This window comes from Drosophila busckii, chromosome 2R (assembly GCF_011750605.1).
Source record: "Drosophila busckii strain San Diego stock center, stock number 13000-0081.31 chromosome 2R, ASM1175060v1, whole genome shotgun sequence".
Classification (NCBI taxonomy): domain Eukaryota; kingdom Metazoa; phylum Arthropoda; class Insecta; order Diptera; family Drosophilidae; genus Drosophila; species Drosophila busckii.
In genome coordinates, this window is record NC_046605.1 from 16,738,004 (window position 1) to 16,749,980 (window position 11,977).

Below are 11,977 nucleotides of genomic sequence, written 5' to 3' on the forward strand. Positions count from 1 at the left end.
TATTTATTTAATAAAATATATACTTATATTGTTTACTGCCGCTACTTGAAATATTATTGATACGGTTATTTCGCAGTTAAGTAATTTGCTGCAATCATAAATTATTAATTTAATCAAAACTAGTCAGTACTCAACTAATACTATCATTTGAAGTTTCAATGGAAATATATATAAATTATCTTTCTGCATCTACTAACATCTGTTAAGATCTAAGTAAATAAATAATTTTGCTTTCTTGTGTCTACAGTCATAAATTTTATACTATATCAAAACTTTAATAATCTTATCGTTCCAATTATCAATGTTTATATCTAAACATATGGTATATAAGAAACTAATGTTCAGAGCTTTGACCAAAGTTATTGTTCATTAGCCATGAAAGCAGTAGTACTACTTTTATTTTTGTGCCTGGCTGTAGCCAGTGCCAACTTGGAACGCTGGAAGGAGTATCCGTTAATTGCAAACTCTTGCCAGGATGCGCCCCGGGACGGCATTTACAATATTCGCTTAAGCAGCGGTAAACTCATCACGGGGTACTGTGATGTTTCGCTCAATGGATCACCCTGGCTGGTGATACAAAGACGTGTTAGCGTCGATGTCAACTTCTATAGGAACTGGTCCGCCTATCAGCGTGGCTTTGGCGACTTGGAAGGCAGCTTCTTCATAGGTCTGAATAACTTAAATGAGATTACGAGCGAGAGGCTGCAGGAACTTTATGTCTATCTGGAGGACTTCGATGGCGAGAAACGCTTTGCCAGATACGATGAATTTGCCATTGGCAACGAGGCTAACCTGTATGGTCTGAACAAACTTGGCAAATATTCAGGCAATGCTGGAGACTCGCTTGCTTGGCATCGCGATATGAAGTTTACTACCTACGATAGAGATAATGACAGAGATGCAAGGAACTGCGCTGTAGAGTTTACAGGTGCTTGGTGGCACAACACTTGTCATGAGAGGTAAGCAGCATGGGTTGAAGAGTAATTCAATTGAATTTACATTGAATTTGTTTTCAGCAATCTGAACGGACTTTATTTGGGCGGTGAATTTAGTAAGGATCAGTTCGGGCGTGGAAATAGCTGGAGAGCATGGAGAGGTCATAACTATAGCTACAAAACTGTGCAAATGATGATTCGACCTGTAGCCTAAAGTTTCAACAACAGCTCAAGAGTAATAATTACAATTTTATATAAATAATTGAAACATATATGTGAATATTAATTTGAATAAAATTCAACATTCAAGATTCTACATAGTGAAGTTGTTCATTATAGTTCAATCGACGTTATGCATAATACAAAGAAGCAATTGATTATGTGAATAAAAATAATCTTTAATTATGATTATTATATCACAAGAAATAAGCCAGCAACTACAATGAGACAGAATAATGGGAGTTCTATAATCTTGCGTACAGAGTCTAATGCTGAGATTCGCCTTAGCTCTTGTCAGACTGCGTAATCGGATGATATTTATAACACTTGAGCAGCGGTAAAGTCATATCGCTATACTGTGAGAATCACCTTGGTTACAAAAGAAATTTATTTACTTCGTTGCAGTCTTGCAGTTCCATTCATATATATAAATTAAGTAAAGCTAAACCTGTGTTTACTTTACTTTCTGCATTCATAAATTTAATATAATCTCAAGGCTAATCTCAGTCCTTATGTGGATTAAGCCCTTCAATAATCTAATCGTTCTAATCATCAACCAATATATATCTGAACAACTGGTATATAAGAAGCCACTGTCCATAGCTTTCGGCCAAGTTATTGCTGACTAGCCATGAAAGCTGTAGTACTGCTTTTGTTTTTGTGCCTGGCTGTAGCCAGTGCTGAATTGAGTCCCAGGAAAAACTATCCGGACTCCTGCACCAGCGTCAAACCCAAAAAAAATGGCATTTATACGATACAACTGAGTAACGGCCAGGTCATTGATGTTTTTTGTGATGTGTATCTAACTGGAGATCCTTGGCTGGTCATACAGCGACGCACGAATATCGAAACGAATTTCTATAGAAAATGGACAGCCTATCAGCAAGGATTTGGTCAGATGGACGGCAATTTCTTCATTGGACTAAACAGACTCAATATTTTGACAAACAAGCGGCATGAGCTTTATATCTATTTGGTGGACTATGAAGACAAAAAACTTTTTGCCAGATATTCAGAGTTTGCAATTGGCAATGAGGCCAACTTGTATGGCCTTAATGTATTGGGCACTTATTCAGGCAATGCTGGAGATTCTTTGAGCTATCATAAGAATATGAAGTTCAGCACCTACGATAAAGACAATGATTTGGCTTATGCAACAAATTGTGCTGTGAACTTTACCGGTGCTTGGTGGTATAAAAATTGTCATGAAAGGTAAGTTGATACCAACAAATGTAAATTTATTTACTAACTTATTTAAACGTTGCAGCAATCTGAATGGACTTTTCTTGGAAGGTGATTACAGCTTGGATCAATTTGGGCGTGGCACATCTTGGTATAGTTGGAAGGGACACTTCTATGGCTATAAATATATACAAATGATGATAAGACCGAGATAGTAAGGAAGTTTCTTTAATAAAATAAACTGAACATTAACAATGCATTTGTGTTTTAGTTTAATTAAGTAAAATTTGAAGCTAGACAGGTTCTATAAAGTAGAGTTGTTCATTGTTTAATCAAACTGGCGATTAATATATTAAAAAAATTATTTTAATCATAAACAATGTACTGAATAATTTAGTTAGAATAATTTTAAAGCCAAAGTTGAGATGTTCAAATTTAAAACAAAAAGAAAACTGTAGCTGAAACTAAAATTAAGTGAACCCACGCCCAAGTGATATTGGCAGTGAACAAAAAAGTGAACGAACCCTATTACCTTGTGTACAGAGTCTAGCACTGTCGGCTGCGCCAGACTTTGCCTGCAAAGTGTAAGCTTGATTAGCTGCAAGTTGTAATCAAAATGCTTGTTGGTTAAATAGCAATTTGCAAGCTCAGTTGTTCCTAGCAATACCACAATCTTATCTTGCTGCTAAAAAATTAAAAAAAATTCCCCTCATATTTTGAAGCATGCGCTATATAAGACACAAGCTATAGGCAGTGCAATCATAAGTATTCTTTATCATGAAAACGTTCGTTAATGCTCTGCTGCCACTCTTATTGGTAACTGTGGCAAGTGCGGCAAACTCTTGCCAGGATGCGCACTGGGACGGCACCTACAACATTCGCTTGAGCACTGGCAAAGTCGTTACGGTGTACTGCGATATTTCTCTCAATGGAGCACCCTGGCTGGTGATACAGCGTCGTGTTAGCGTCGATGTTAACTTCTATAGGAACTGGTCGTCCTATCAGCATGGCTTTGGCGACTTGGACGGCAGCTTCTTCATAGGCCTGAATAACCTGCATGAGATTTCGAGCGAGAAGCCTCACGAGCTTTATATATATCTGGAGGACTTCGATGGCGAGAAACGCTTTGCCAAATACGATGAATTTGCCATTGGCAACGAGGCTAATCTGTATGGTCTGAACAAGTTGGGAAAATATTCAGGCACTGCTGGAGACTCGCTTACTGGGCATCGCGGTATGAAGTTTACTACCTACGATAGAGATAATGACCTAAATGGAAAGAACTGCGCTATAGAGTATACAGGTGCTTGGTGGCACAACAATTGCCATGAGAGGTAAGCAGCATGGACTTAAGAGTATTTCAATTGACTTTGCATTGAATTTGTTATCAGCAATCTGAACGGACTTTACTTGGGCGGTGAATATGGTCAGAATCAGTTCGCGCGTGGAAATTGCTGGAGAGCATGGAGAGGCCATAACTATGGCTACAAAACTGTGCAAATGATGATACGACCAGTAGCCTAAAGTTTTTCAGCTCGAAAGTAATAATTACAATTTTATATAAATAATTGCAACAGATTTGTGAATAAATTTAAACTTTGCAGCAATCTGAACGGACTTTATTTATTTAGAAGTTGCTAACATAGCTTGGATTAATTTATGGCTGTAAATATGTTTTAATGTTGATAAGACCAAAGTAAGCAGTAACTAGATTTAAGGCATTAATTAATAATTTAGCTTAGCTTATTGAGAACTGTTGTTCACTATCGATGTTTAAACTTAAATAGATAATAGAAAAAAAGCAATTGATGCTGTGAATAATTAAAAAATTTAATCAGAATTAAGAAAGAGTAATTTATATTAACTGTAAGTCGTTATCAAAATGCTTGTTGCATATTAGAAATCAATTTGCAAGCTGACTTATTGCCAGCAAAATCTCAATCTTATCTTGCTGGTAAACAAAAAAAAAAATCCCATAATTTAATTGTAGCTTATATAAGACAAGCAAGCTATAGACAACGGAATCAGAATTATTTTGAATTATGAAAACGCTGCTTAATGCTCTGCTGCCACTTTTGTTTATAACTGTGGAAAGTGCGGGAAGCTCTTGCCAAAATGCCCAAACGGATGGCATCTACAACATAAGCCTGAGCAGCGGTAGAGTCATCTCGGCATACTGTGATGTTTCGCTCAAAGGATCACCTTGGCTGGTGATACAAAGACGTGTTAGCGTCGACGTCAACTTCCATAGAAACAGGTCCTCTTATCAGCGCGGCTTTGGCGACTTGGACGGCAGTTTCTGGATAGGTCTCAGTCACTTGCATGAGATTACGAGCGAGAAACGTCACGAGCTCTATGTTTATCTGAAGGATTTCGATGGCGAGCAACGCTTTGCCAGATACGATGAGTTTGCTATTGGCAACGAGGCCAACTTGTATGGTCTGAATAAGCTGAGAAAATATTCAGGCAGTGCTGGAGATTCTCTTGATTGGCATCGCAGCATGAAGTTTAGCACCTACGACAGAGATCATGATACAAATTCAACACATAACTGTGCTTCACTCTTCACAGGAGCTCGGTGGCACAACAATTGCTATATGAGGTAAGCTACATAGGTTGGCAAGTTGACTTGGCATTGACTTTCTTCTTAGCAATCTGAATGGACTTTATTTGAGTGGTGAATATGGTATGGATCAGCTGGCACGTGGATGTACCTGGCATACATGGAGAGGTCTGAACTATGCCTACAAAACTGTGCAAATGATGATACGACTAATCTGAAGTTTGGTCTATCTCGATGTGATCTGCAGCTTTTGAATTGCTAACTTTACTAAATATTTAATAAAAACGAATGTCTGCTAAAATTCTTATATATAGGGAAATATTGCAATCAGTACAGGCAAATGTTTGCTCAGTTGGCTGACGCTCACACTCGGCGCAGTGTCTTGAGTATCTTTTGTTAGTAGGAGGAAGACAAGCAGGTGCTGCCACCTACAAAGTGTTAACAAACAAACACTTTAGCAGGCAACAAACAAATAAACTGGCAAAGCGACTAACAAACAAATGTACAAATATTTGTCAAAAGCTAAAAAGAATAGAACAGCCACCAACTGGAAGCGATAAAATGTCTCTCATTTCTTACTGTCCCCAATGATAAATCTTCTATACGCTCAGACAATTTAGCCAAGAGCTGAAGTTTGAACTTGTCTGTTAGCGTATGTGAAATTCGTGGTGCTGACAATGCAACAAAAATTGCTTTTAAAGTGTTTCTGGTTCTGTTTCTGTTTCTGTTGCTGTCTTTGCTATTTGAGCACAGAAGCCATGAATAAACGTTTCGGTGTCAAAGTGACAGTTCTTGAAATTGATTACAGCGACAATTGTGTGCAAAGTAAATAATGTTTTTTAGGAACAACAAGAGCGCAGACATAACAATACTATATAGTATGATCTCTGCTTGATTGACAGCACACACGTTTTCAGTTGCTGCTTCAACATTTCGCGCAGTTGACTTCATTTATCAATGAACCTCAAATAGTTCATATTACTTATGTTCGGAATGAAAGGTATTTCTTATATTTTTTTTTTTTACTTATTGTATGCTAGACACAGCACAGCTCGAGCGACCTAACCCATATTCCAATTTGCTGTACGAATAGAATTTTAATTGAACCTCAAAGTTACAAATTACATAAATTCTTGGCATACCCACACGTTAAATCGAACTATCGAATCAATGGCATACAATTTGTATTTTATATTGAGCGCTCGCTCCGCCGCTAAAGTTGTAAATATTGGTAAGACCCCACTGTGGGCCTATTCAAAATGCAGATATAGTATGTACAAGTATATATAAAAGCAACGATGCCTGTCAAATATTGGCAAACAAATTACAGTATAAAAATATCAGGCAGCGTTTGCAGATAGCGACGGTCAGATACTCATTAAATAGAAGCTAATGAATGTCATTGAGCAACTTAAATTGCATTCAAAATAAATATTTAAGCACTAAATTAAGTTTATAAATATTTTTAATTAAATTGAATTAAATAAATCGCAAGACAATGCTAAGAATTGTGTTTTAAATCTTTTTACTTTATAAATAAGCAAATCATTTTACTTTCCTATAATATAAAATACTTATAAAATATTTACATTTATATTTAGATTATGGAACATATTTTTTCATAAAAAATAATTTATTATTTTACATAAAATTTATTTTGTTACATACAATTGCATGCTAATAATCAAATATTAAATATATTGAGTAAAAGCTGAACAACTATTTGGTCTATTTAATGTATGAATAACAACTGCAGCATTAAATATATTTAATATGCTCAGCACAACTATTTTATTTAATATAAGTATAACAACTAAATTAAGCATTTAGTTTTTTTTTTTTTCTTATATTGCTGACAGTCGATACGCTCTATATAGTTATGTTGTCTGGTAATGTCTGCAAAGGCGACACTAACGAACTTTGAGAGCGCACAAAAGTTGATATTTATGGGATGGCCAACAAACACAAGGTGAACACAGAGTTTTGGCCAATTGGCCGGCTTGGGGGCCCGTGGGCTGCCACGAAACAAAAAAACAAAAAAAAATGGAAACTGGATTGGAGTTGCGAGTTCGAGTTGAAGTTGGAGTTCATACTCGAGCATTGGGTGCTGTGCTGGAGAGCCCTGCATATAAATTGAGTGCCATGTGAAAATATTTCACGCGTGCGTAAAGTCTGCAGTTGTTACAGTTGTTGTCGTTGTTGTTGTTATTTGTATCCATGAGATACAAATCGTCAGTTGTTTGGCTGCGGTTCATTAATTCCGCGCCGTTTGACAAATGCAGCGCCAGGAAATGACTACAACAACCACAAAGCAAACCAATGGCATTGGACTGATTTGAATAAATACGAGTACTATTTGGTCGATGTGCTAGCATTTGCATTTTTAAACGATTTTCCCATTTGGTGTTTTATTTTTTCTGCTTCTCTTTTTACTTTAGGGTTTTGCCGTTCAAAATTATGTATGTAAATTGTGTCTGCTGACGACGATTTGGGTTGTCAAGGGTTATCAACGCTTTGGGCCCCGCACTTAACGATAAGTCCAAGCAGCCAAGCAGCGCGTTTGTATGTGTGTGTGTGTGTGTGTGTGTGTGTGTAACCATAGCTGCATGTGTTTGGCTGGCCACGCCCCAAAATACATAATTTTTGACATGCCACAAAGCAAGATAAGCTAACTAAAATTTTCGTTTAACTTGAATTTGATATTTAAGTAAATTTATGTAGACTTGATTAGACATTAGATTTAATATAATGAATTTATATACCCTATTGGGCATACCCTATGCCATGACCAAGACACTTGTGCGCTAAGCAATGCATTAAAATTAATGTTGCCAATCTGTAAAATGCTGTAAAGCGTAACTCAAACTTGACACACACACAGACACACACAAGCAGCAGTGGGGCAAGTGTAGAGATCTTGCAGCTTGTTGCAACTAGAGATGTGCTAAAACTTGCAACAGCTTAATGGCTTAAAATATATTTTCAATTTAGTTTGCTTACTTGCAGCGCAAGTTTTGCTTTTGACTTTTAAAGTTAATTTTACATTTATTGCCACCACTAGCGGTTGCAAGTGGCAGCAGCGGCAACACACGCAGAGACCCACAGACGCTGCCTTGCCTTTTTCATATCAAAATGTATTTTTTTCTATATTTTATTTTATTTTCGATATGTTTTTTTTTTCTTTAATTAAAAAATGTGGCCAAGAAAATTCGCTGGGCTGGTTGCTGCTTGCTGGTTGCATGTGGCAGGCTGTGTTGCAGGTTTACAAGCAGACAACGCTTGTACAACATGCATTTTGTGCAACGCTGCTATGTTGCATGCCACCAGCCATGCCGCCGCGCCGAGCCGCAGCTAAAATGATCGACGATGTTGCAAAGCATTAAAGTCAGCGACACAATCTGCATATTAAACAAGCAGCAAATAAATTGAACGAATTGCAGATACGCTGCACAGCAATTTATTGATAGAATTATGGCTTGACGCAACTGCGAGCGCTGCGAACTGTGAGCAACTTGCAACTTGTTGCAGCTACGTTACAATGCTAGATTTAACAGCCAGACTTGCTAGACAGGTGTGCTCACATATACATCTGTGTGAGTGTGTGTGTGTGTGCTTGCGTGTGTGTTTGTGTGCAGGTGTCTTTGAACCGGAAGATGCACAAGGACTTTGCACCAACAGCTGATTGCAACGCTGACAAATCAACAAATTTTTCAGTTTGTGCCAATTCATGCAAACACACACACACACAAACACACACTCACACACACATATATATGCATGTATTTGCAATTCGTTTTCGTTTTCGTATTCGTATCTCATATGCATTTTCTGAACTTTTGCCACAACTTCCGCAGCGAACACAACAAACAAACACAAAAGCAACAAAATAAATAAGAAAAAATACAAGCAAATTCAAATTAAATGTTGCATATGTTAAATATATGCGGCAACCTCTGCTGCTGCCCCTCGCTCTCTCTCTCTCTCTCTCTCACTCTAGCTGACAACTGTGCCACATTGCCTGTTAGACTTTGACTCGGCCATAGGCACAATTTATTATTGATAGGCGCGCTTTTCGTATAAACAAATGTTTAGCTTTGGCTCACAGGTCAGCACAAAGGTCGCATATTTATTGACTGCGCTCAATGCCTCAACTTGATACGCGTATCTAGAGCAGAACCAACTGCAGCATAAACAGTTACAGCAGCAACACACCAACGACAACTACAGCACACCCCATTCATAGGCTAAGCGCAGTTTTTTTTTTTTTTATTTGCCAAATGCAATTTGTTATATTTTTTAATCTTTTCAAATAGGTTAATAGACTGACAGCGCTGATTTCAGTTTTATATGCATATATTTTATAAGCTTAAGCTGCGCTCTTTGATTTAATCAATTCATTTATTTATTTTAAATTGATATTTTAGCTTAATAACTAAAATAACAGCCAAGGCCTGCAGCTCTTTGATTTAATCTGTTGATCATTATCATCAATGCAATTTAGTTTGATGCGAAATTTTTTAATTCTGCTGCATAAAATTGACTACAATACAAAAAATTAATTTGCGGCTTTGAATAATTTCCTTTGATTAGTAAAACTCTGCAAATTAGATAACTTTCGAGTTAAAAAAATAAATACAATAAAGTAATAAAGTTAAAAATTAAATCAATCAACAATCAATTAAATTTATTGCTATGCACAAATCTGAGAAAATCCCCTGCCAGATACATACATATATTATCAGCCATATAGTAGTGTATATTATATCAACAATTCGTTCTTAGTTATTGCCACACCAAGAAATTTACATTCATATAGAAATGCGAGCTGTTCATAATGCTGCCGCCTGACTCAGATACAATTCAGCTGTAAGTTGTAATATTTATCTCAAGTCCACATAGGTCTTTTGAGAGAACCTCAGACGAGTCGCAAATCGCAAGCGGCATGACTCAAGCTCTGTGGTATTTACAGTTGATGCTGATGACGCCTGGCCAAGCGGCAATCAATGCAAATGAACTGCAAGCTACTGAGAGATACACACACACAGCTACAGCTTCTAGCTAAAGATACAGATACGAGGCGAGGCGCGGCGAGGCGTTGCTTACAATTTCCGAATACTTTTCAATAGAATGTCAACGGTAAAAATTGCTGAATAGCTGCGCGCAAAGGCGACGAAAAAAATGTAATTGTTGCTGTTGAAGCGTTTGGTTTGCTTTGGTTTAGTTTGGTTTTAGTTCTGCTCTTCTAAATGTATCTCTGGCCTGCACACAAGTTGCAAGTTGTAGAAGCTTCTTTGTCTGTCTTTTGTAATGTAATTGAACTAAATGCGCTGGCCGCGTGTGACATTTTTTCTTCTTTTTTTTATAATTTTCATTTGATTTTATTTTCTTGTGCTCTTTGCCTTTTGCTGCAGCCATAGAAAAACGTCAGGCATACGTCGGCGTCGCTGCTGCTACTGCTGCTGCTGCAGCTGATGAGCATGGGTAGATACATATGTATCTGTATCTGTAGCTGTCGCCTTGTGGCCAATGTAGCGCGACCATTGATGAAAGCTGAAAACGAAGCGACTGCGTGTCCGCAACGGTTGGTCATTGAACTGATTGAATGACTGAATGACGACATGACGCTGCTGCAAAACTTAGAAACAAACTAAATAACATAAATGAAATGTTTTCAACAGCTAAATTAAATATATTTTTTTAAGATTTAATCAAAATCAATAATTTTTTAAGTATTTATTTGTTGTTGTTGTTGTTGTAGTTGATGAACTACTTAAATACTTAACGCTGCTGTTTTTCATCTAAGCGTTGGCATAGTCAACTGTACGCACTTTTAGCCTAAATTTGCTTACAAGTTAGGCCATAATTTTTCTGAATATCTGAAGATTTAAATTAATAAAAATGTTGAAAAAAATTTCTTTAAAAAATACATCTAACATAAAATAAAATAAAATAGAAATAGAAATAGAAAAAGCAAAATGCTTACGAGTCGAGTTGGCGCATTGTTAGCATTCTGCCTCATGTGCGTTCTCCCTAAATGCTTTTGGGGTTATCTTAAAAAAAAGTAGAAAATAAAAAAAAATACTTAAAAACAAAACAACAACACACTTGGCAACGCGGCGTTTGAAGTGTCAATTTTGAAATGTGACTCGTTTTCAGCGCGCGAAGCGAAGCAACAAATTTTCACTGATTTTTTCAGTTTCTCTTGTTTTGGCAAATGCACAAAAATTTAAGCTTTTGTTGTATAAATAGTAACAGCAAATAAAAAAATAAAAGTAATAGCTACAATCAAATGCAACGGCGCCATTTGTCAACTAAACAAAGTGAAGAAATTCAGTAAAGACATTTGCCTTAGTAAATATTGGTTTTAACACTAAACGCGCATAAATTAATAAATAGTTTATTAAATTTATAGCTCAGCTTATTTTATATGAATTGTATTTCAAGCTAAGCAGTTGAAGCTGTTTGAAAGCTGAGCAAATGTTTTCTTAACACAGCTTGACACATTTTGAACAAAGCTGCGGATTTGATGTATAAAACATTTGATTAAACTATTACTTTAACGTATGTATGCATGTGAGTGTGTGTGTGTGTGTGTGTTTGCGAGGTGTGTATGTATTACCATATAAATTATTTAGCGCGTATGCCACGGCCCAGTATTTTAAAATTCATTTTCAAATTGAATACAGAACGCGTTGCTATTGTGCGCGCTACAAAGCAAACGCTAGAGCATATTAGTTGACTCGAAAATAAATGTAAAAAAAAACTAAAGCTGCAGCTTAGCTGTTGCTGCACTTAAGTAAAGCTATAAAATGTTTAAAAAAGAAATGCAACAAGCATTAAATTTTAATTAGAACTAATAGGCTGGAGCGCAGTTTGGACTTCAGCTCGGCGCTGAGGTGACAAAAGCAATTTCCATGCGGCTCACCTCGCGTCTGTTATAAATTGCGTATGCAGGCACATTTTGATCGGTTTTGGAATACAAATCTACGCGCTTTACATAAAGAAAATCAAACGAGTCTACAAGTCTCTGCTGGGCGCTCTACCTTTCCCCCAATGCGACAAATAATCGAAAGGCCGC

General features: G+C 36.8%; 4 protein-coding genes across 4 annotated transcripts; all 4 read left to right on the plus strand.

Annotated features, from left to right (window-relative positions):
* The first annotated feature begins 362 nt into the window (after nt 1–362).
* LOC108595433 (ficolin-1-like) lies at nt 363–1,205 on the plus strand. The gene is made up of 2 exons (XM_017980664.2): nt 363–959; nt 1,017–1,205. Exons 1-2 carry the CDS (start codon nt 376–378, stop codon nt 1,147–1,149), a joined length of 717 nt encoding a protein of 238 aa, XP_017836153.1. The 5' UTR covers nt 363–375; the 3' UTR covers nt 1,150–1,205.
* Nucleotides 1,206–1,785: 580 nt separating this feature from the next.
* LOC108594873 (ryncolin-4-like) lies at nt 1,786–2,551 on the plus strand. The gene is made up of 2 exons (XM_017980011.1): nt 1,786–2,366; nt 2,422–2,551. The coding sequence occupies exons 1-2, from the start codon at nt 1,786–1,788 to the stop codon at nt 2,549–2,551; spliced, it is 711 nt and encodes a 236-aa protein (XP_017835500.1).
* Nucleotides 2,552–3,111: 560 nt separating this feature from the next.
* On the plus strand, nt 3,112–3,943 carry LOC108595434 (ficolin-2-like). The gene is made up of 2 exons (XM_017980665.1): nt 3,112–3,670; nt 3,728–3,943. The coding sequence occupies exons 1-2, from the start codon at nt 3,114–3,116 to the stop codon at nt 3,858–3,860; spliced, it is 690 nt and encodes a 229-aa protein (XP_017836154.1). The 5' UTR covers nt 3,112–3,113; the 3' UTR covers nt 3,861–3,943.
* A 435-nt stretch (nt 3,944–4,378) lies between these two features.
* LOC108594872 (ficolin-1-like) lies at nt 4,379–5,117 on the plus strand. Its single transcript, XM_033295029.1, has 2 exons — nt 4,379–4,938; nt 4,988–5,117. The coding sequence occupies exons 1-2, from the start codon at nt 4,379–4,381 to the stop codon at nt 5,115–5,117; spliced, it is 690 nt and encodes a 229-aa protein (XP_033150920.1).
* Nucleotides 5,118–11,977: the final 6,860 nt, after the last annotated feature.